Consider the following 24,327-nt stretch of genomic DNA (forward strand, 5'->3'; position numbering starts at 1 on the left):
TATATCAGGGTTGCCGACTTTTGAAAGCTCCTCTTGTTTCAGCAGGAGTTCCGGGAGCGGGGCTTAAGAGTGACATCATTAAGCCCAGCTCCCATGAAGGAAAATTACCCAGTTTGCCGATCTTCGCTGAGGGGGCGGGGCTAAATGATGCAATTATGCCACTTAGCCCCGCCCCTTCCCCTGAGATTGGCAGATAAGGTTATTTAAACGCCACGGTCAGGGGTGAGGGGAAGCCACAACCAGGGGGGGGGGGGGAGCGGGGGTCCCCCAGAATCCGGGAGGGTTGCCCACCTTTCCGGGGGGCCGGGAGGGTGGGCAACCCTGATATATATATGCAGCAGATAGCGTACTTATCTCTTCAGCAATTAAAATGGGGCAAATTGAATCAATCCAAAGAGGAATGAGATCTATAATTTCGCTATCACAACCATGCACTCAACACTGAATGTAAGGCTCATTTTCTTAGTTATACTAACATTTCAGATTTTGTTTCCATAAAAATATACAGTACCTGTACCCCAAGGATCCCAAAGATGATGAAGAAGGCACAACAGATTAGGACAATGTTTCCAATTGGCTTTAGAGAAGATATCAAAGTTTCAACCACCAATTTCAGTCCCGGAGCTCGGCTTATGACCCTGAGCAAAAAAATAAATAAATGGATAGAATAATGTGTATGTATGAATTTTCTGTCTAACAATAAGATTTTCAAATATTCTTAATCCTACTGTATGCTACGGTTTCCAAATAGCGACTCTAAAGGGGCTCATACACTAGACCAGGGGTGGGGAACCTTTTTTGTGCCAAGGGCCAATTGTATGGGGAACAAATCCTTCGGGGGCCATATGTAAAAATGTATCTTACAAATTCGCCTGCTGCAGCCGTCCCACGCTCCGGCGGCTGCCGCTGAATAGGACTGACAGTCTCTGGCAGCTGTTGATTAAGAGGATCTCGCAAGAACTACCGACCTTTCGCGAGATTCCCCTGTACTTGACTCCTGGCAAAGCCGCCGGGCGGGTCAGAGGGCCACTCAGACCAGCCACGGGGCCGCATACGGACCCCGGGCCTGAGGTTACCTACCCCTGCACTAGACCAATATGTCTGACCCTGAAGTCGGATGCAATTTCCCTTGAACTCCCTGTGGCCCTCCCCAGAAGTTATTCCATATTATATTGTACTTTTGTGCTACTTTTGCATAAAATATCTCTCATAAGATATATCTAGCCACGATAAATTGTGATATATCTTATGGTATAGATAGATGTATTATTAGCCTTGGGGTGACTTAGGGATTATCAGAGGTACACTATACCCAGTTCTATTTGAGGCAACCTAGAGAATCTAACAGTTACTCGGGCAAAACACCAGAGGCCCGTAGCTAATTGTATAGAACGGGTTAGCCCACACACCAAACTTGTATACTGGAGTTGTAGAGGTAATTTAACCCACTCCTACCTGGCACCTTATATATATATAGATCAGTCAGCAGCCACTGCGACTTTTTCCAATCCGCAAGAACTGCACGATCTTGGTAGCCTACACACTATACAATCAGTGAAACAACTAGGTCATATAGCCATTTCTGCCTGCCACCATAGCTTTTAAATTGTGTGTACCCTACCCTTGTATGTTAAATGTTTACATTTTAATAAATTTTCGCAGCTTTTTAAGTTTGGAACAATAAAAGTTAATTTTTAACACTTTCTTTGAGGTGCACCTTGTTAAGGACATTCTTTCTCTCTTTGTAAATATCTTATGGTATACAATTTTACCGTAAGATATATCTGATGGGCTGGATGAGGCGCTAGGGAGTCTGGAAATGCCAATCAAACTTCCTGCGATACATCACATGCGATATCGCATTCACAAAATGTACCCCATTTTCCATCCAATTCCATCCGATTCCGACAAATTGATAGTGCAGTACTAGCAATCTAGGGGCTTCTATCCGACACTCATGGGACCGGATGAAAACATATACAATTTGACAATTTACAAACGATATATTTACCCGAAAGGTCGGAATCGCCTGAAATCGTGCATAATCGTTGTAGTGTATGGGGGCCTTTAGTAACATGGAAGAAGTGAAATGTGAGGTTTTACTGATGCTGCACAGTTACAACCACAGATCAGTGCCACTGTAGCTTAGGGGGTTATTTTGTTTCACTCTTTCTGACAAATTCCTTCTTAGATGGACAAAACCATGTGCACTGCAGGTGGGGCAGATGTTACTTGTGCAGAGAGAATTCGATTTGGGTGGGGTTTTACTTCATAAAGAGATCTATATTGCAGTGTAAAAATAAAGCCGCCAGTATTTACCCTGCACAGAAATAAAATAACTCACCCAAATCTAATTCTCTCTGCACATTTTACATCTGCCCCCCTGCAGTGCACATGGTTTTGTCCATCTAAGAAGAGTGAAGTAGAATAAGGCCCTTAGTGCTATGAATTCTAGCTTGCCAGCGGCTTAAGGACCTCAGGTTGACTTCTCACGTGAGCAATGGAGCTGTTTGGAACTTTGACACAATACATGGCTTTGAAACAGTAATATGGGTGTTGGGTCAATAGACCCCAAAATTTGTCATCTTGAAACACCAATGTCATTTGTTTTATAGAGGTGACACCCATATTACTGCATTGCTTGGTGAATTTTATGCTTGGTTTGCTTATTATTAGAATTGTGCCCTATGACTTAGGGGCATACACACGGAGCAATTTGTACCCCCATTTCTATCTGATCTGACAAATCACTCCACGTCTATGGGTCCGGGTGACGGCGAGGCATGGTCCCACGCATCACTATCACCCACAGATATAGATAGTGCATGCACTGTCTCTCCTGCTAGATCACGGGGTTTTGCCTATGAACCATAAGCAAAACCCTGCTCAGCACACATGGTGGGTGCATTATTGTGTGCCGCGATGTGTGCTGAGTGATCTGTACTTATAGCACGTCCCTCAGCACGGAGGCCGGCATCTCCCCGTGTGTATGGGCTTAAGGCTTCACAATATGATAGGGTAGCTTTTGCTATTCCACACCCCGGACCCATACCCAGTATTAGGGACCCCCAGTGACACAGACACCCCTTGACGTACAGCCTGGGGTCTTAGCCCTATATCTGCAGATATATGCAACCAATATCTCTGTACTATCTGATTATTATGTAGTTATTTCTCACTCAGTGTGCAATTGGGATACCAAAATGTTTTTTTTTCTATCCAGAATTACCCCTCCCTTTTAGCACCTGAGTGACATCACAATCTTCCCAATAACTGTGTTGTGTAGCTATTCCACATAATAATGATGACTATAGTGTGGCTGCTCTCTGTGTCAAGAACAACAAAAAGAGACTCGCACAGGTAATCAAAATCCCTAAAGTGGCTCCAAATCTAATATTTGTATTCATATGTGTCATTTGAGCACTAGAGGGCACTATCACTGACAATAAAAATTGTCATTAATCTCAACATGAAGCATCACCATAAAGCAATTTTCTTTCTTTCCTTCTTTTTGCATGATTAACTACTCTCTATGAGGCTCATTCAGGTGCGGTTCTTATTGCTGCTGCCGCTGTTCTCTTTTGCCGTATACAATTACTACAATATGATAATATGGGCAGAAGCACCCTCCTTCCGATGCCACTGAGTGTATAGAATTGGATTTGGACACATTCTGAAGATAAACTCCCACTACTGTACATTGATTGTAGAGAGAAAATCATGAAACTTCCCTATTATATCTTTCTAAAATCTGGACAATTCATAACAAAGAACAGTAAACTGTGGAGGACTCATAACTTAATGATCACTCTTAATTGGTAAATATTCAGACGGTTTTCTATCTTGCAGAGTATACACAAGCATCCTACTTTTCACTTTCAAAAATAAAATGTTCCATATTTAAGAGGATATCCAATTAGCCACGTTAATTTACTGTGGCTAATGGATTAACCAGGGACTATCCTATTAGTCTTGATGTCAGCACTTATCCATCAATCTAGCATTTATTGGGGATTTGATTTGGTGGCAGGCAAAACCAGATGATAAGTGCAATAAGTGCCTGTTGTTTTTGTGAAAAGTCCAGAAAAATACATAGGTCTGCAGCTTTTAGATGTGTGCTGGATGAGCACCGACAGTTGGGATTCCGACAGTCGTAATCCTGACTGCTAAATGCCCGACAGTCTGGATCCTAACTGACAGTGGCTATTTTACCTGGTGGGGGTCCACGACCTCCATTAAGGGAAAATAGAGCAGCAACAGGCTCCGATGCGCTCATCCCCCTGTTGGAATACTGACGGTCGGATTCCTAACTGTCGGGGATGCATACTACACCCAATTAGATACAGCAACAACAACAAAAACGCAGATAAAAAACAAAAAAATAAAAAAACACAAAAAAGCCCAATTTTTTCAGCTGAAAAAATTTCAGGACCAGCCATAACTGTAGATAGGTACAAAAACATATTACACACATATGCAAATAAAAGAAGAACCAAAACATGAACTAATAAGATAGAAGCTGGGTAGGTTCTGGATTTAGGGAAAGTTATGTTATTCCCTGGTGCACCGATTGGCAGGTGGCTCCTCAAATGAAAATAATGTGTAGTTGTTATGCTGCGTACTGGCCATGGACATGGAAAAGAAGCAATTACAGTGTCATACATGTCATCCTATCAGCTGCTAATCACTTTCAGGCGGATGTCACTGTGTAGCACCACTCTACCAGTGTTACAGTGCTCAGTGCCCTTTTAACAGCATTATCAACACCCGGGCAAAGCAGTGCAGTGGGGCTCCTACATACAAAACCTTACCTCTCTCGGCGCTCCTCACTGATAACATCAGGTGTGACATCACTCCTGACATTCAGTGCAACCAATGGAGGAAAAGGACAGGGCAGGAGGGATTCCAGCTAATGCTGGCCAGCGCTCTTTTTGGTTTGCCCTGCCTTCGGCTGCTCTGGGACCCTATGATTGTGGGGCCCAAAAGCAATAGCCCACCCAGCTCAGTGGGAAAGATGGCCCTGTCAGTGCTGTAATGTGCACTAAAACTGCTTCTGTCTGAGACATCCAGATATCCACTGAAGTGGCTTTTGACTGCATGCGGGAGATCTTGCAATTGTAGCGAGATCCCGCACTTACGCACTTAAGCCAGTGGGGTGGATACATTCGGTGCATCCGCACTAGACAGCCGAGATGTTATTACATCTCAGTAATTGTGCTTCCCGCTTTGCTTTAGTAAAGGGCCATACCAGCACGTTGTGTGCCACTTTCATATATTTACCCTTGTAGGTGGCAGGAAATGTCAGCTCAACTCCTTTAAAATTGGCTAAAGTAATAAGGGAGGGGTCACCACTGGCCTTGCCCTGAGTGGATATTATGGTACTTGTGTAGTTTGGCGGCGCCCATCGCATCGCATACCATAAGGTATGCGATGGTATGCGATGCAACGCGATATCGCGCGATATTGTACAATGCCATACAATTTTTAAATTGTATGACATTGTATATGGCATACAATGCCATACAATGCGATGCGATGCGATTAAACATTGTATAAGCACCCAAATGACGAGCGCAGCGAGCCCCGCGAGGGGACGCGGATACCTGTAAAGCCCGTGAGGGGACTCCGATACCTGTGAAGGTATCCGCGGCCCGTCGCGGGGCTCGCTGCGCTCGCCACGCTTCGGGCTCGGTGGCTCGCTGCGCTCGCCACACTTTCTATTCTCAACTCCACGACGACGTGGATAGTGGGGGTATGAAAAGGTCGGAGGACGCGTACCGCCGCCGCTCGCCGCGCTTCGGGTTCACGTTTATAGTGGGGGGGGTGGCGTGGGGGTGCATTTAACATTGTAAGCACCCATTAGGGTGCTTAAAAGCACCCTTTAGGGTGCTTATACAATCTTTCATCGCATATGGGGCAAAAATCGTGTCGCATCGCATCGCATGCCATTGGGTGCATGGCATGCGATGCGATTAAAACATTGCGCGATGGAGATCGGGGGCGCCGCCAAAATACACAAGTACCGATATTATTATAAGGTTAGGCATGGGAAAGAGGTTATATATATATATGCAGGGCTAACAACAGGGGGTGCTGTGGGTACAGCTGTCCTGGGCCCCGGCCTCTGGAGGGGCCCGGGCAGCTGCCCACAGCGACAGAGGCATGGTGCCACCTAACCCCATGGCCGCACACCGCCTCCCCCAGCCGGCGGCCCCTCAGCCAGGCACGCACAATACACAGTGCAACCAGTCGTAATGGTAGTGGGGTGGTGGGGGGGCGTAATGGTACTGAGGTGGGGGAGGGCTGGGGGCGGTGGCCATAATGGTACTGGGGGGGGGTGCTAAAGTTCAGTCCCAGGCCCCGCGATTCCTAGTGGCGGCCCAGCATATACGTAGATCAGACCGAAATGCTGGACAAATTGTAGGGAAATAAGAATTGAAGAACTTGGCTCGAAAAAAGGAACAATTCGTTCAGGAGAGAATGCTCTATCATTTATCCATATGATGCCCCATTTGGGCTCTGTTTGTTACAATCTTATGTTTATTTCCTCCGCAGAAAATCACTTTGAAAGGCAAGAGATGGAATGTACGACTCATTCGGCATCTGTTTGCATAGCTATAGCTGTTTTTATTGCACTGTTACTTCTCCGCATGTGACTATTGGGCCAATATATAATAGATAATCCTTGCAAATAATACATCTCATTCAGTTCAATTGCAATGAGAGCTCTCCTTATTTTGAAAAATATATGAGCAAACAGCACCAAGGGAGGCATCTACCGGCCTGCAGCTTCTGATTTAATTACAACTTCTACAAAACGCTGCTAGTCACCATAAAACCAGTTCCTGGCAGCGTATATTGTTCAGCACCAGTTAACGAGCCCCATGCCAAACCATGAGTAGGCTATCTGATGCATTTTCACCTTAGAGGCCGCAATGTACGAAGAAGACGCAGCACTCTCAGGACACCGAGGATTTTTGCTCCACCGGCAGACGCCACAGAAACCACAATATCAATCAGAGATACAAAGACAAGGAACCCATCTAGAATATTCCAGCTGCTGCGGAGGTAGGCCTGATCCCCGAAATATAGTCCGAGAGACACTACCTGAGGGAAACAAGGAAAAGCAAAGATAAATTATGTTTGGAGCAAAAACAGATAAGCAAAATTTCATTTCCATAAAGGGAGAACAAATATGAATAAATCTAAAAGACTGAATTGTATTTGAATAAAAAGACATACCTTCAATGTCATCTCAGCTACAAAGATAGCCGTAAATATATAGTTTGATATGCTGAGAAACAGTCTTTCCTGTAGAGTAAGAAATAATAATAATAATAATAATAATAATTACAGAAATTAATTGAGAAACATGAATGTAATATCTTACAATGAAGCAATATAATTGTGGGTTATTCAATCAGTGCCAATAATTCGGAAATAACGCCACTTTTCGACGATATTAGGTCAAATTTACATTGTACCTATTCAGTATATCCAACCGATGGAAATTCTCAGACGGTCGGAGATCCCGCAGATCACTGAAAATTTAGCGGCCGATTCGGCTTTTAAAAAAGTTGAATCTGCATTTGATGAACGCCTGCTAAATTATCGAATTCGCATCTGTTTTCGATGAGCCCAGGCCACATTGAATTGAAGTTTGCTGATATTTCTGCCTGTCTGAAATATCTGCACACACGTGCGAGCCATGTTTTTGTAATGAGCATGCACATTTTTGCACATGTGTATATGCTGGGTGAGAACGGGCACAGTGAACTGATAGTTCGCGTCCCATTTTCACCTACTAGTGTGGGCGGGGGGCCGCGTCTAGGGGACGCGCCCATAGGAATGCCCATCGATTCATGGGTGTTCCCATGGAAATGCTGGGTGTTCCCATGGAAAGGAAGCAGTGACACGGCTGCCGGAGGCGGGCAGCTGGCATCACCGGAATTCAGCTTCCCACCCTGTTCCCGAACAGGGAACACGCAAAGCTAAGACACCAGAGAGTGTAAGTTTTGCTCACTCCTTCCAAATCATTCGATGGTCAGCGACCATCAAATTATTTTGCCCCCCGCACCCAAGGCTGCGAATGGATATTTATGCAAAACATCCATTTGCAGCCATGCAGAGAACTTGGCGAGTGAGGAGGAGCGGGCAGCTATGCTAGCGTCGTTTAATCCACACGCAACACTGAAAAATTTGCAGCATAGCTTGTGGACCAAAATAAGGTCCATAATACCCCTGGAAGTGCCGGGGGACAAGGACGCCGGGTGCACGTGCGGGATCGCGTGCAGGAGGACACCGGGCAGAGCAGAGCTGGGCTAGTTGCAGGGCGCAGGGCAGGAGGACCGGACACGTGCATGCAGAGGGAGCGTTGGGTATCTGACGGAGAAGAGTGCAAGCGTTTAACGGAGGCAGGCGCCTGGTGAGTATATACGGTGACAGGGAGGGGGTGAGAGAGTGAGAGAGTGAGTGTAAGTGTAACATAGGTTACCTATAGCTGAGGTAGGGCATATACTGCAGGGCCAAGCTTGGGGGCCAAAAGGAGGAGGATCAGGAGCTTGAGCATAAGAGTTTTGTAGAGGATAAGAGTGCTGCAGGGGGGTTTCTGAAAGGGCGAGGGGGGATAGTGAGCACTGCCAGCGTGTGCTCTGAAGAGGTGTGAAGCAGTGTGAGGCTGCAGCACCTGTGAGCAGATTGGTTCAGAATTTAGTATGGGAATAGAGCTAACTGGGAATAGAGTGAAGGGACACAGAGCACAGGGGTACCTAAACTGTAGCTTTTATTTTATGTGTACTATTATAGCTGTACTTATATTGGGTATTGTTCTGTATTGTATTGTATTGCATAGGTATTTGTATCCTTGCACAGGTATTGTACTCTTTAAGCGGGTCCTGGTACGTCTTTGACCGACTTGACTAACTTGTTGGGGTGGTTCGCTGTGTGTGATTTTCTTTTTTCTCCATAATATAGAATATAGCAGCTGTGGTAGATTCTTTACCCTCTAAAATCCCTTAAAATAAAATAAAATGAAATAAATAAATAAAAAACCTAAAATGGTGTGATCAGTACCGCTAGCAATCAGGGGTCTGGCTCATCGGGCTTAGAGGGGGTAAGTGAAACAGGGACAACAAGACAGATGGTGGTGGTAGGGGATACTATAGTCCGCAAGACAGACAGGGCAATCTGCTACCGGGACGAGATAGTCATACAGCCTATTGTCTTCTGGGTGCTCGGGTACGACACATCGCGGCCCGGGTGGACAGATTACTGGGTCAGGCTGGGAAAGACCCAGCGGTCATGGTGCATGTTAGCACAAATTACCAAGTTAGTGGCAGGTGGGGCGTCCTTAAAAACTATTTCAGGGATCTAGGACATAAGTTAAAAGCAAGGAAATACAAGGTAATTTTCTCAGAAATATTACCTGTGTCACATGCTAGTCTAGGGAGACAGAGGTAACTCATGGAGCTAAATGCGTGGCTAAAAGGATGGTGTAGGAAAGAGGGGTTCTGGTTCCTAGAGCACTGGTCGGACTTTTCAAATAGGCGCAATCTATATGGAACTGGCGGATTGCACCTGAATGGAAAGGGGGCGGCAGTGTTGGGAGGCAGGATGTTTAGAAGGTTGGAGGAGTCTTTAAACTAGATATGGGGAGGGGGGGTGGGGTGTTCAAATAGAAACTATGGGGGTGAAAGACAGAGTAATAAGGAACGGTTAAGCAAGAGATTGGAGGTTGGAGAAGGGAGGTTGGGAAGATAAACTAGATTTAGTAACAAATCAGTAGCACATCTTGAACATAATCACCCCTCAATGGAAAAAAAAAAGGTAAGCTGAAATGCTTACTGGCTAATGCAAGAAGATTGGAAGGAAAAATTGGGGTACTAGAAATTGTGTCCACAAGGGATGATTACAATATAATTGGCATAACAGAAGCATGGTGCAATGAGTCACACAATTGGGCTTTAAACATGGAGGGATATACCCTTTTCAGAAAAGACAGGGAAAATAAAAAGGGCCGGGGGGTTTGCCTTTATGTAAGAACTAACTTAAAACCATATGAGAAGGAGATGAGCTTGGGGATAGATGAAGATAATACTGAGGCCCTGTGGGTAGAGTTAACAGAAAATAATAAAAAATCGAATAATATTGTAATTGGAGGATGCTACAGACTGCCGAACATTAATGAAAGGGATGAGTCTCTCCAAATAAAGAAATAGTCAGATCAGGGGCAGGTATTAATTAAGGGGGATTTTAACCTTCCAGACATTGACTGGACAAATGAGACATGTAAGTCAGCAAAAAGTAGTGGGTTCCTAAACTTACTTAAGGATCAGTTTTTAAAATAATCGATTGAAACACCAACTCGTAATGGGGCGTTATTGGATTTAGAATTAACAAACAATGTAGATTTAGTTTCAAATACCAAAGTAATAGAACATCTGGGTAACAGTGACCATAATATGGTCTCACTGGAAATCAACTTCTGTAAACTACAACATACAGGACCAGTTAAAATATAAAATTTTAGAAAAGCTAACTTCGATTTACTCAGGGACTCTTTAAAAGAATTAGAGTTAGAAATGTGTTATTTGAGGGGAAGAATGCAGAAGAAATGTGGGATACACTAAAAAACATGCTTGATTCATTAACTAATAAATATATCTTAAAGGCAATAAGGGCAAATTCAATAAGAAAAAGCAACCATAGTTGGATAAAAAAGTAAGGACAGCAATTAACAATAAGACAAGAGCATTAAAATTTTACAAGAATAACATGAATGAGGAGGCATTCAGCAAGTACAAATAATCAAACAAAATTTGTAAAGGGGTAATCAAAATAGCTAAAAGGGAAAATGAAGAGCGTATAGCCACAGAGAGCAAAACCAATCCCAAGAAGTTTTTCAAATATATCAATAGTAAACGAATAATCAAAGAGAACATAGGCCCATTAACCAATATTAACGGTAATAGCTTTAAAGAGGATTAGGGAAAAGCAGAATTGTTATATTAGTTTTTTTCATCAGTGTTTACTAGGGAATAGCAGACAGTGGAGCATACAGGTACCACAAATGGGACAAGCAACCCAGATCTTAAAATCAATTTCACGACAGATGAGATAACATTACGGCTCATTAAAATCAAAACAAACAAATCCCCAGGCCCTGATGGGATTCGTCCTAGGGTACTAATGGAATTAAGGGAGGAATTAGCAACACAACTGTATTACGTTTTTGAGAACTCATTATCATCTGGTAAGGTACCAAAAGACTGGAGAATAGCAGAAGTAGTACCAATATTCAAAAAAGGAAAAAGGGATTACCCAGCTAACTACAGACCTGTGAGCTTAACAACTATTAATCAATAGTGGGTAAATTATTTGAGGGATTTTTAAGGGATGGCATCCAAAAATATTTAGAGCTTCACAGGCTAATTCGTATTAACCAACATGGGTTTGTGAAGAATCGTTCATGCCAAACAAATATACTAGGCTTTTATGAGGATGTCAGCAACAACCTTGATAATGGAAATGCAGTAGATGTGGTCTTCCTGGATTTTGCTGTGACTTTTGACACTGTTCCACATAAGAGGTTGATAAATAAAATGGAAAATCTGGGACTAGGGGAACGCATTTGTAGTTGGATAAGGAACTGGCTGCGTAATAAAGAAGAGAGGGTGCAGTACCAAAAATGATACCAATATTAAGTGGAGTGCCACAGGGGTCGGTGCTAGGGCACCTTTTATTTAATATATTTATTAATGATATTGGGATGGGCATACTCAGCAATGTTTCCATCTTTGCTAATGACACAAAACTGAGCAGAGTAATTAGATCAACCGAGGATGTCTCCACGCTTCAGAGTGATCTTAATAAATTAGACGAGTGGGCAAAAAAGTGGAAGATGAGGTTCAATGTGGATAAATGCAAGGTTATGCATCTTGGGGAACATAACCAATGTGCTAAGTTTAACCTAAGCGGGGAGGCACTGGGTATTTCAGAACGTGAAAAAGACCTAGGAGTCCAAATAGATAACAAGCTGGGGTGTAGTGCTCAACATCATATAGCAACAAATAAGGTGAACAGGATACTAGCATGCATAAAAAGGGATATGGAGGCTAGGAACTCAAATGTATTTATGCCACTGTACAAAGCATTGGTTAGACCACAAGGAAAATATATATTCTGCTGGAGAATATGTAGGGCGCCTAAAGTGTGAGTTGTCTCCCCAGAGCAGCTGCTGGGTTATAGGGATAGTCAGTCCCTATATATGTATATCAAAAGGAAAAAATACAAAGAAGCAGCGCTGAAACTACAATGAATAAAAAACCCAATTGGTATAGAATTTTGACCTTTATATGTATAATAAAATAAAATATTAACAATACATTGACAATAACACACAGACATATAACAAATACACTTAAAAAACTATTAAAAAGAAGGGATATCTCACTCTCAGGGTTGATGCATCTGACAGTTGCTTATATTGGCCCCTAATATATTGTACATGTTTAGCATGTCCCCCCTTAAACGTCTCTTTTCTAGCATAAACAATCCTAAATTGTTCAATCTATCTTCATAGCTTAAATTCTCCAATCCCTTTAATAGTTTTGTTGCTCTTCTTTGGACTTTTTCCAGTTCTAGGATGTCATTTTTATAGTGCGGGGCCCAGAATTGTACTCCATATTCTAGATGTGGTCTCACCAATAGAAAAAAATACAAAGAAGCAGCGCTGAAACTACAATGAATAAAAAACTCAATTGGTATAGAATTTTGACCTTTATATGTACAATAAAATATAGGGGGGAGAGGAATCTTAGAATGCACACCCAATATACATGAGGTGCTATCACAGCTTCTTCCAGCGACACCTTCTTGGGACACCGTCTGAATAGAGAGGATCCGTGACCCCCATTTTCCCCACTAAAGTACACCATTTCAAAAGCAGTGACTCCAAGAATAGCAGCTTTGGGTAAAGTGCACTTACCTTCAATTGGACAAACCATGTAAAAGTCCTTACTTCTCTTTGGCTCCAACACCAACCCTGAGAGTGAGATATCCCTTCTTTTTTAATAGTTTTTTTTAAGTGTATTTGTTATATGTCTGTGTGTTAATGTCAATGTATTGTTAATATATTTTTTTTATTATACATTTAAAGGTCAAAATTCTATACCAATTGGGTTTTATATTCATTGTAGTTTCAGCGCTGCTTCTTTGTATTTTTCCTTTGGTTAGACCACATCTAGAATATGGAGTACAATTCTGGGCCCCGCACTATAAAAAGGACATCCTAGAAGTGGAAAAAGTCCAAAGAAGAGCAACAAACTAATAAAGGATTGGAGAATTTAAGCTATGAAGATAGATTGAACCATTTAGGATTGTTTACGCTAGAAAAGAGACGTTTAAGGGGGGTCATGCTAAACATGTACAAATATAACAGGGGCCAATATAAGCAACTGTCAGATGCCCTCATTACTGTAAGGAAGGACTCAACGACACCGGGTCATGAGTTTAGATTAGAGGAAAAGATGATTTTGTTCCGTTAGAAGGAAAATAATTTTTACAGTCAGGGCAGCCAAACTATGGAACTCTCTTCCTGGAGAGGTGGTGTCGGCAGACACAATAAATACATGTAAAATAAGGTTGGACAACATCTATTGGTTAAAAACATACAGGGGTACAAACAATAATCACAATCTGTCCTTAAATCATATCAGTATACAATATGTATAACAAGGAATGAACCTAATACACCAAGGTTGAACTGGATGGACGTGAGTCTTTATTCAGCCTTAAAATACTATGTAACTACAGTATGTAACTATGTTACACATCACCACCTCACTGATGGCAGCACATCACCACCTCACTGATAGCAGCACCTCACTGACAGAAGCACATCAATGCTTCACTGACAGCAGCACATGCCTCACTGAGAGCTTCAATCATTGTCTTATTGACATCAGCACATCCCTGCCTCACTGACACTAGCACATCCCTGCCTCACTGACAGTAGAACATCCCTGCCTCACTGACACTAGCACATCCCTGCCTCACTGACACTAGCACATCCCTGCCTCACTGACACTAGCACATCCCTGCCTCGCTGACACTAGCACATCCCTGCCTCGCTGACACTAGCACATCCCTGCCTCGCTGACACTAGCACATCCCTGCCTCACTGACACTAGCACATCCCTGCCTCACTGACACTAGCACATCCCTGCCTCACTGACACTAGCACATCCCTGCCTCACTGACACTAGCACATCCCTGCCTCACTGACACTAGCACATCCCTGCCTCACTGACACTAGCACATCCCTGCCTCACTGACACTAGCACATCCCTGCCTCACTGACACTAGCACATCCCTGCCTCATTGACAGTAGCACATCCCTGCCTCACTGACAGTAGAACATCTCTGCCTCTCTGACACTAGCACATCCCTGCCTCACTGACACTAGCACATCCCTGCTTCACTGACACTAGCACATCCCTGCCTCACTGACACTAGCACATCCCTGCCTCACTGACACTAGCACATCCCTGCCTCACTGACACTAGCACATCCCTGCCTCACTGACAGTAGAACATCTCTGCCTCTCTGACACTAGCACATCCCTGCCTCACTGACACTAGCACATCCCTGCTTCACTGACACTAGCACATCCCTGCCTCACTGACAGTAGCACATCCCTGCCTCACTGACACTAGCACATCCATGCCTCACTGACACTAGCACATCCCTGCCTCACTGACACTAGCACATCCCTGCCTCACTGACACTAGCACATCCCTGCCTCACTGACACTAGCACATCCTTGCTTCACTGACAGTATCACATCCCTGCCTCACTGACAGTAGCACATCCCTGCCTCACTGACACTAGCACATCCCTGCCTCTTTGACACGCACATCCCTGCCTCACTGACACTAGCACATCCCTGCCTCACTGACACTAGCACATCCCTGCCTCACTGACACTAGCACATCCCTGCCTCACTGACACTAGCACATCCCTGCCTCACTGACAGTAGCACATCCCTGCCTCACTGACAGTAGAACATCTCTGCCTCTCTGACACTAGCACATCCCTGCCTCACTGACACTAGCACATCCCTGCTTCACTGACACTAGCAAATCCCAGCCTCACTGACAGTAGCACATCCCTGCCTCACTGACACTAGCACATCCATGCCTCACTGACACTAGCACATCCCTGCCTCACTGACACTAGCACATCCCTGCCTCACTGAAACTAGCACATCCCTGCCTCACTGACAGTAGCACATCCTTGCCTCACTGACAGTATCACATCCCTGCCTCACTGACAGTAGCACATCCCTGCCTCACTGACACTAGCACATCCCTGCCTCACTGACACTAGCACATCCCTGCCTCACTGACACTAGCACATCCCAGCCTCACTGACACTAACACATCCATGCCTCACTGACACTAGCACATCCCTGCCTCACTGACACTAGCACATCCCTGCCTCACTGACACTAGCACATCCCTGCCTCACTGACACTAGCACATCCCTGCCTCGCTGACAGCAGCATTCCCCGTCTCACTGACATAGACCAATACTGTATGTTGTATTTGTTTTTACCAATTTCATCACAACAGGGACTATTTTATAAGCTACAGTAGGTATACCACTCTTGGGGGAGTGGATGCACGCCCTGCACACCTTGGGTGGATGGACACCTTTAGCCTCCTACATTACAATGCTCACTATAATTACACATAACTGTATCCAGGACCGCAGAGAGGGGGGGGGAGCGGGCTTGATGGAGGGTCCCGGCGGGGGCCCTGGTCCAACCCCCATACTTTCCCCATCCGTCCCTCCTGGGCAGCAGCAGCACACACCTACATGTGCTGTGCTGACAGCAGGCTCAGCGTGAGTGTCTCACTGACAGCTTGAGAGCTCATGCTGAGCCTGCTGTCAGCACAGCACATGCTGTAGGTGTGCTGCTGCTGATGCAATAACACTCCCCACTTGACTTTAGAGTATGTTTCACTCACATTAAACATTTTTGGAGCGTGGCCTAATTACAGAGGTGGCCACGCCTCCAGTGATTAGGACACGCCCATATTTTTACCAGGGCCCGGCATACCTCTCGACGGCCCTGACTATATCTATTACAAATAGACAGACAGATAGACAGACAGACAGACAGACAGACAGACAGACAGACAGACAGACAGACAGACAGACAGACAGACAGACAGATAGATAGATAGATAGATAGATAGATAGATAGATAGATAGATAGATAGACAGATAGAGCTGAAATGCAGCATGGTTCTCACCGTACTCTTGTGCTCAATCTGAGGCCTCTCCAGAGCGATGGTGATGCAGTTAAGGAAAATGAATGCAAGCACCACATAGTCGAATAGCTTGTGTGCAATTACCGTCTGACACATCATGCGAAACCTACAAAGAACCAAAGCAGAGGCACATGCAATCACACACACACACACACACAATCCAGAGAACATTCAAATTTATGCTCCGTAGCAATTAACAATTTAGATTGCATTTAAATTTATAATAGTCCTGGCCTATATTTTCTGCTAGACTAGGCTGAGGGGTTTAGTGGTTGCTTATGGCTTGCAATACTGCAAAATGTTGCGGCCAGGAAGTAAAATTGCATATTTTGGCTTGCATGTGTCGTGTGAATGATCTCATTGTAACATTCAGTTCAGTGCTCCACAACATCCTTGCAGCTGCTGTCCAAGGTCCTGGAAAAATCTATCAGGCTTGTAAATTTGTAGAGCTTTAACTCTGTAAAGTGATTTGTGCCAGTGCATGAATTCCATCTTGTATTTTCATGGCATTTAGTGAGCTAGGAGTGGCACCGGGATAGGAACTGATGGTTCCTAAGTGTTTTCAGCAACCGATGAAAGAAAACAGCTTCTGCGTTTAATCACACAGTGCCTGTGAAAGCTTTATAGTAGCGTAGTCTGGGAATTTAATCCCCCAAATAAATTATTGATCTGAGTTTTATTTTTATTTTTTTATAGTAAAATACTGAAAACAGTAGTGAAATATTTCTTGTTTCATTTTCCATCCAAGCCAGTTTTTAAGCTGTAAAATTTACTTAGTGATACAGAATACACGGCTTAAATACAAGCTCATACAAATGAATTGTTTGTACATCTATTTAATATGATATTTTCTGGATAATCTTAGATTAAAAACTGTTTATTTCCGTTTCAGTGTTTTAACTCTTAATGGTGCACTTCCTATACACTAGAGCAGGGGCTCTCAACCTCGGTCCTCAGGGCCCCCCAACGGTGCACGTTTTCCAGGTCTCCACACAGAATCACAGGTGAAATAATTAGCTCCACCTGTGATCTTTTAAAATGTGTCAGTGAATAATGAGTGCACCTGCCAGGTGATCTGGAAAACGTGCACTGTTGGGGTTCCTCGAGAACCGAGATTGAGAACCACTGCACTAGACAACCCGCAACTGATAACATTGATGATATTTGCCACAGCCGTGGGTAATCAATATTTAACTTGCACACTGGATGATATCGGGCCGCTGCTGCACGCTCCCGCATCATCACCAGGAAAGCTGTTCATCTGCTTGTATTACCAGCAGATGAGTGGCTTTGTGGAAGTCTTTCTATAGCAATGTCCTATGCAAAGCCGCCCGCCCCCTGCTGACAGCGCCGGGCAGGGCTTATGCGGCTCAGTGTGTATGCACTGAGCAGCTTCCCCCCCCCAGCGATTACAGTGGTCATCGCTGGGCATAATGGCCTAGTGTGTATGGCCCGGCAATGAGCGGTGATGCACCCTCCCGCATCATCACCGGGAAAGCCGTTCATCTGCTTGTATTACCAGCAGATTAGCGGCTTTGTGGATGGCTTTCCATAGCGCTGCACTATGCAAATACATCCATCCCCCACTGACTGTGCCGGGCAGGGGGAATGCGGCTCAGTGTGTATGCACTGAGTGGCTCTCCCCCCCCCCCCCCCCCAGCGATGACAGCGATCATCACTGTCCATACACGCGGGGCATAGTTGCCCAGTGTGTATGGACCTGTAGAATCAGGATCTATTATCCATATCGTAAACCTTATGCTGTATTTGCATTGTCTAAAATGTAGCACTCAATGAGCCAATAAAACAATCAGTAAAATCCCTACTTCATTTCCTTATCAACATACAGCGAGTACGTCTTACTGTGATTACCTGTTATGTGGTGAGAAAAGGAATATGGACCAGTCCTCGCGTAATTCACACCAATCCGGTCGATATACCTCAATCATTTTTCTGATCCGGAAACACAAGCTCTGCAGGGATTAGGAATATTACATTGTGACCCTGTACTTCACCCACTTCTTTTCTTTTTTTTTTATCCTCAGAACACATTTACAAGTCGCTTGTTTCTATGTAATTGAAGCTGTCAGCTCCTGTCACAATTCAGCAATGAGCCATTGTCTTTTGGTAAACTCTCTGTGCATGTCACAGTGCTTATCCTTCTACAGAAATTACTACAACATCAAATATACTATTACTTTCTGCTGTCATCAGCACCCTTCATATAAATACTTGGCCAAGATCCCACTAAAGAGGCCTACACATGGGGAGATGTTGCTGAGCGGTCTGAGCAATGTAGAACGCTCAGCAAGATCGCTCAGCACACAGCGCTGCACAGCAATGTGTCAGTGCTGAGTCATCTGTCAGGTCCAGTGTTCTCCGGTGAGAACCCTGGCCAAGACCAATAATTATTCACCGAGTGATAGCGACACGCGGGGCCGTGCATCAGCCCTTCGGAGAAAGAGAAAGAGAGACACATCACATTATCATTTGTTGATTAAAACATCTATGTAATTACAATATATTAATAATTATATTTCTTCCAGTCACAAATGTCAGCAACGTGGTAATTTAATTCAATCAGAACACACCAGTTAATATATATTATTTTCAGTATTGTTGATATGTTTTTTTTCTTGTCATTTTTTCTTTAATCATAATGTCCTTGAATGACAGTTTTCACTGGCAAAAGTTAAGAGGGTGGTATTTATGTAGTTGATATGTATGATACATCACAGTTGATTACTGTATAATCATGATTTAGCCCATTGTAATCTACTAGATAAAGGACACTTAAAGCCTTGAAGCTTACATTGATTTCTGCAACAGTTATCTATTAAAGGCATTACCTTATAATGACACAGCTCAGCAAAATAAATAGTTCCATTGCTAAGAATATTTGTATGAATTTAGGGTATTTTGTAGTTATTGAACTCAAAACTAAAAGTAGTTTTATGAACTGACTTTAGCGCTTTAGGTGATGGATTATTACAGGTAGAGTCTCCCGTACCCAGAGATCTCTTATCGTGGTTTTTAGAATAGTTCGGATTTTTTTTGTTTTGTTCCCCCCCACCCAACTTACTAAGTCCCCCAATGACCACGGCGGCCTTCAGGAGCTTCTGCGGCAACCCCTGGGACCACTTAAGAAGATTCAGAAGGCAGCAGTGGACGCCGGGGATGCAGAGGACGCCAGATGACGCCGTGGGACCATTGGGGGACCAGGTAAGTACTGTATGTTAAAAAAAAATCCAAAAACCGTAAAAATCCCTTAAACTCAACCTGTATTATCATTTGCATGGCTAGACCTTTAATCAAGATCATGTAATAGGGTGTGAGAATCAGAAAGTGAGAGATTTTGGAAGAGTTTTCCCAATTTTAAAGCGGCAATCAATCACCTGGCAAAATCAACCTGGGTTTTTCGTGTAACTGATTGCCGCTTTTAAATCAGGGAAACCGTTGCCAAAATCTTTCACTTCCTGATTCTCACACCATATTACATTTAGCCAAATGGGTTCACATGTTTTAAGATTCTGCTGATTAAACACATTACTTACGTAATCAATCTCCTCTTCTTCTTCTTCCTTATCTTTGCGGTTGTTCATTTTGGGGAAAACATCTTTCATGATCTGTGAAGTTTTCCCAGAAATGTCGTGATATTCTCCAGCTGAAGAGGTTCCCTTGCTGGATGATCGGTGATTAGCATGAATTCCAGATTGATCTGGAATATCAGACGAGCCCTTGTTATCCAGAGACATTGCCCTCCTGTGTTTTAGGCTGGAGGATCTCCTGGAATAGTTTCTATCTCTATGGTCCTCACCCCGAGAGAGTAATGATTCATGCTCTGCTGTACATGGTCTAGGTTTTATACTGGGGCGACGTCCTAAACTGTTCCAGCTGGACCTTCGGCTGCCATATGCTCCACTTCGGTTCCAGTGAGATGGTCGAGATCCTGTCTGTAACCATAATAACACTGGTATTAGTAGTAAACCTTCCATACTGATTCATAGATTATTACATATTACATATTATTTGTATACTTTTTACCTATACACTTAGGACCCTATTCTAATTTACTTGCTCTCCTGCGTGTACTCGCAAAGGAGCGATTTTTAGTGACTGCGCATGTGCATAGTCATGTATGTGCATGTGCAGCTGCTGTGTGCGAGCGGCTGGGTGCTCGCACACAACAGTGCAGCCAGGGGGCGTGGGGCGGCGGGCTGGGCCTTTGGAACGCCCGGCGTGCGAGGGGGTGGCTGGTGGCATCTGGTGAACTCACAAGGCTGCAACATTCGCAGCCTTGTGAGCCAACCAGAATAGCCTCCTTAATGTGAAGTTTTTTATATGAGTGCTTATATTAATTGGGCTGCTTTATAAAGAAATACTTATTGCTTCTGCAATGTACTTTCAGTTTGAGCTGTGACAGTTTTTAACTGACAAACTCTCCAGTCCTTATCTGCTCCTACCTCTAATCTCATTCGATATCCAGCAAGTTTGAAACAGATCATTGTCCCTGCCAAATTTGCTTTCACTTTCTGTTATGACATCTTTTAGCACACAAAGAAGAAATGAGGTCCATTGAGTGGCCTCTAATGGTCACTGGTGGTACGTCCCCTCATAAAGGTGAGGAATAGATAGATAGATAGATAGATAGATAGATAGATAGATAGATAGATAGATAGATAGAGATATTTGCCCACTTTTTTACAATTTTCTCTGCTTCTTGTTTTAACTTTTTATTTTTAAATGGATTGAATAGTCTGATAACACTCCCCATACAGGGCATGGCACTAAAGGGTTATCCAGACCAAGAGCAAATAGTGAATAGTTAAAAATGACTAAGAATAACTGAGATAACTAATGACATTGGGAAAAGGACCATTATTTTCACTAAAGGACATAATTGAAAAAAAGCGTATAGGCCATTTCTTCTCTTTATATAACATTAGGCCTAGTTTCTGCGCAATTACCTCATTTTGGAAAAGCACAACACTTAGCACATCATGACCTCCGATATGGCAGACGGGGGAAGCTGGTGAGAGTGTCCATCACTCGCTGAATGCAATTACCACAGTAATGCTTATCATACTGAAGCCAAATGGAATAACCAAATGATGTGTTGTACAGTAGCATAACAAATGGGGTCAGGGGTCACGGAGCCCTTTCTCTCCCACAAACCAACTTCATTTTTATACATCCTTGGAAGTGCATTGATCAGGTATTGATTCACATTTGAGTTTATGGGTGACACACTAGGACAGTTGTTAAGGTCCTTTAATCAACACCGTTGCTCGGGATTCTCTGAACTACAGTATAGGGCAATTTTCAACTCACCTGTGACCTCTGGTCATAGGTCGTTCGACCTAATGACATCACACTACTTTTCCTGCAGTCCACAGCCACAAGCACTTGGTCCCTCTGTAGAGAATTTCTGGATGTGTTCATTACACCTCCAGCAATCTGCTGGCTTGTTATAGGTGTGTTCTCTAGATGCCCATTCGGAGTCATTGGAACTGTACAAAGCTTTGGATCTAAGAAAACATAACTATAGGTATGATTTGGCCAAACATTACGCTTCAAAGGCATATGTTAAATGAATCATCATCCCAACAGCTGATATATACTGCAGTACTCTAAGGTGGAAACCCAAGGTATGCTCATTTAAGAACCAATGTTAACCTTTTATTTGTTTTCCTCCATAAAATGTACCTACAACCTAGACAGAAAGCAGGCATTAGTGAGTGACGTCATTGAGCACATCCCACCAATTTTGTGCCGGGCCTCAGTACTTTTTAAAGGCATGGTCTAATCGCAGGATCATGGAGGTGTAACAATACCCCTCTAGAAAATAATGAACAGTATGCTGAAAAGTGGATCACAATGAGCCTACAGCCAGGGGCATATATACAGCTGGGGATGGGGGGAATCAGTGTGATTGCCGCCCCCCCCCCCACCTCGGCACCCCAAGTATACAACTTCTGCACAGCTGAGACTACTGCTGCTGCTACTACTGCCTTGGCTACATTGCAGGACAACACATAGCAGCATGTGCTAAGCTGCTTCTGATAACAGTAAGGGGCGGGGTGGACTGTGGCCCCTCCCAACAAGCCTGTCCCAGGTCATTGGTAACTGCTCTCCTTCCCACCTTGACAGCGGTCAGTGGTAGTGGATACTGTAGGTGAGAAGTGTTACAGGGATGGGCATGATCGCACTGATTTCCCCACCCCTGAGCCTAATGGTTGTCAATCATATTTCCACACTTGCAGCTGAGTGGATGCAACAGGTCACATACAGTATATAGGGCGGCTGATTTACTTGCAACTCAGAATCAGACACAGGATGGGACTCTTGATGTCCCAATATCTAACTGATACTGAGCTGTGTTCTTATTAATGTTGCTTAGCTTACAGAGTTTTACTGCAGCCTGCACTGGTGTTAATGATGCTGAGGGTTTTAAAAGCTCTGACCTCTGACATCTGCTTTAGTGTTTATAGTGCACGGAACACATAAAAACTATTTCAACTATAAAGCATTATTTATCAAATATAAAGTGAATTGCAATTTTGTGGGTTTTTTGATTTTATTTTGAACCTTCTATAAATGTCGGTCCCGATTTATTCCTGTATAGAGGGAAATTTCTTTATCAAATATAAAACTGAAACTAGTTCTTACCAGACCCTGCCTGAATTTCACGATATTTGTCACAGTCTTCCATGTTTGAAGAACTCCTATCTTCATCAGAGTAAGACCTGTTGGCATCCCCCTGTATGTAAATAAACAAGGCTGATATTGACATTATACACTTATATACAAATTAATATAGGAATCAGAACATACTTGTTCATACTTGTTCAAGCGATGAGGTTTTTTCTCTCATGCACATCGGGCCTGATTCATAGGGGAAAATTTACTAAGATGGGAGTTCTATTGAAGATGGAATGTGGACCATAGCAACCAATTAGATCTTACTTATTTACTATATTTAGCACCTTCTAGAGCAGTGGTTCTCAACCTCGGTCCTCCACACGGTGCACGTTTTGCAGTTCACCAGCAGCTGCCCTCTGTATCACCAACTGTCACATTTTAAAAATGCACAGGTGACCTGGAAAACATGAACTGTGTGGGGGTCCTGAGAACCAGGGTTGAGAACCACTGAGAACCACTACAAGATAATTGATAAGCTCTTCAATAGAAGTTCCATCTTAGAAAATGTACACTATAATTGGACAATCAATCACTGTGGGACTGAGAAAACCTGCTAATGACCCAGAAGCCGTCTTGTGTCTATAAACCCCTACAGCCGGCTTCTCGAATCCAACGCTGCTTATGTATAAATACCAGATACACATCAATAAATGTGAGTCTATGGAGTCAGTTCTACTGATAGCCGCGGGCTCTCCAGCAGACAGAAATTCACACGGGTTGATTTTGGCTCACCACAATAGGTCCCGATATGCCTGTTTGTCTAACCACACTCCTAATACCTCTCAAAGATATCAACTGCCTGGTACTCACTTTTTGTGTGTGTACTATTGTTAATCAATTGATGTGCATGCACAGTGTGGCCTATGTCATGTCTTTTGTCGACATAGACAACAAAAATGTGTGTCGACGATGCCAATGTTGACATATTGTCTATGTCGACCTTTCTGTCAATGTCTATGATATGTTGACCATTTATAGGTGTTGACCATTAGTGGTCAAACTAGTGACTGTCGACCTAGACATTATCGACCCACTATAACTTAACCATATTGAATTGTTCTAGCCTCCACCTATGAATCAGCCCCAAAAACCTTTGATGGAAATCCCTGTAAAGTATAAGATCCATCCAGCATCTTCTTACTTGTGAATGGATAAAATAATTGGACCTGTCAGAGAAGTGAGGTTGCTGGTGAGATAATGGACTAATTTATTCCTACAGAACATATGGCGGAGACTAATTATAATTAGTGCCTTGTAATTGCTGGCTATTTAAAAATGAAATCACTTA

At 43.5% G+C, this 24,327-nt stretch overlaps 1 protein-coding gene across 5 annotated transcripts in view; it reads right to left on the minus strand.

The window, feature by feature from the left end:
- CACNA1I (calcium voltage-gated channel subunit alpha1 I) overlaps positions 1 to 24,327 on the minus strand; it is a 694,988-nt gene that overhangs the window by 80,469 nt on the left and 590,192 nt on the right. For 4 of the 5 annotated variants that reach the window (XM_083156129.1, XM_083156130.1, XM_083156126.1 and 1 more), the window contains exons 15-22: positions 23,007 to 23,097; positions 21,669 to 21,865; positions 19,892 to 20,290; positions 18,210 to 18,310; positions 16,320 to 16,443; positions 7,243 to 7,311; positions 6,923 to 7,107; positions 512 to 638 (exon numbers count right to left, since the gene is read on the minus strand). In XM_083156129.1, coding sequence (XP_083012255.1) covers positions 512 to 638; positions 6,923 to 7,107; positions 7,243 to 7,311; positions 16,320 to 16,443; positions 18,210 to 18,310; positions 19,892 to 20,290; positions 21,669 to 21,865; positions 23,007 to 23,097 — 1,293 coding nt within the window. The remainder of the gene's footprint in view (positions 1 to 511; positions 639 to 6,922; positions 7,108 to 7,242; positions 7,312 to 16,319; positions 16,444 to 18,209; positions 18,311 to 19,891; positions 20,291 to 21,668; positions 21,866 to 23,006; positions 23,098 to 24,327) is intronic. The other variant, XM_083156128.1, reaches the window with a different exon arrangement.

Source organism: Crinia signifera, chromosome 8, assembly GCF_055691185.1.
Source record: "Crinia signifera chromosome 8, ASM5569118v1, whole genome shotgun sequence".
NCBI lineage: Eukaryota > Metazoa > Chordata > Amphibia > Anura > Myobatrachidae > Crinia > Crinia signifera.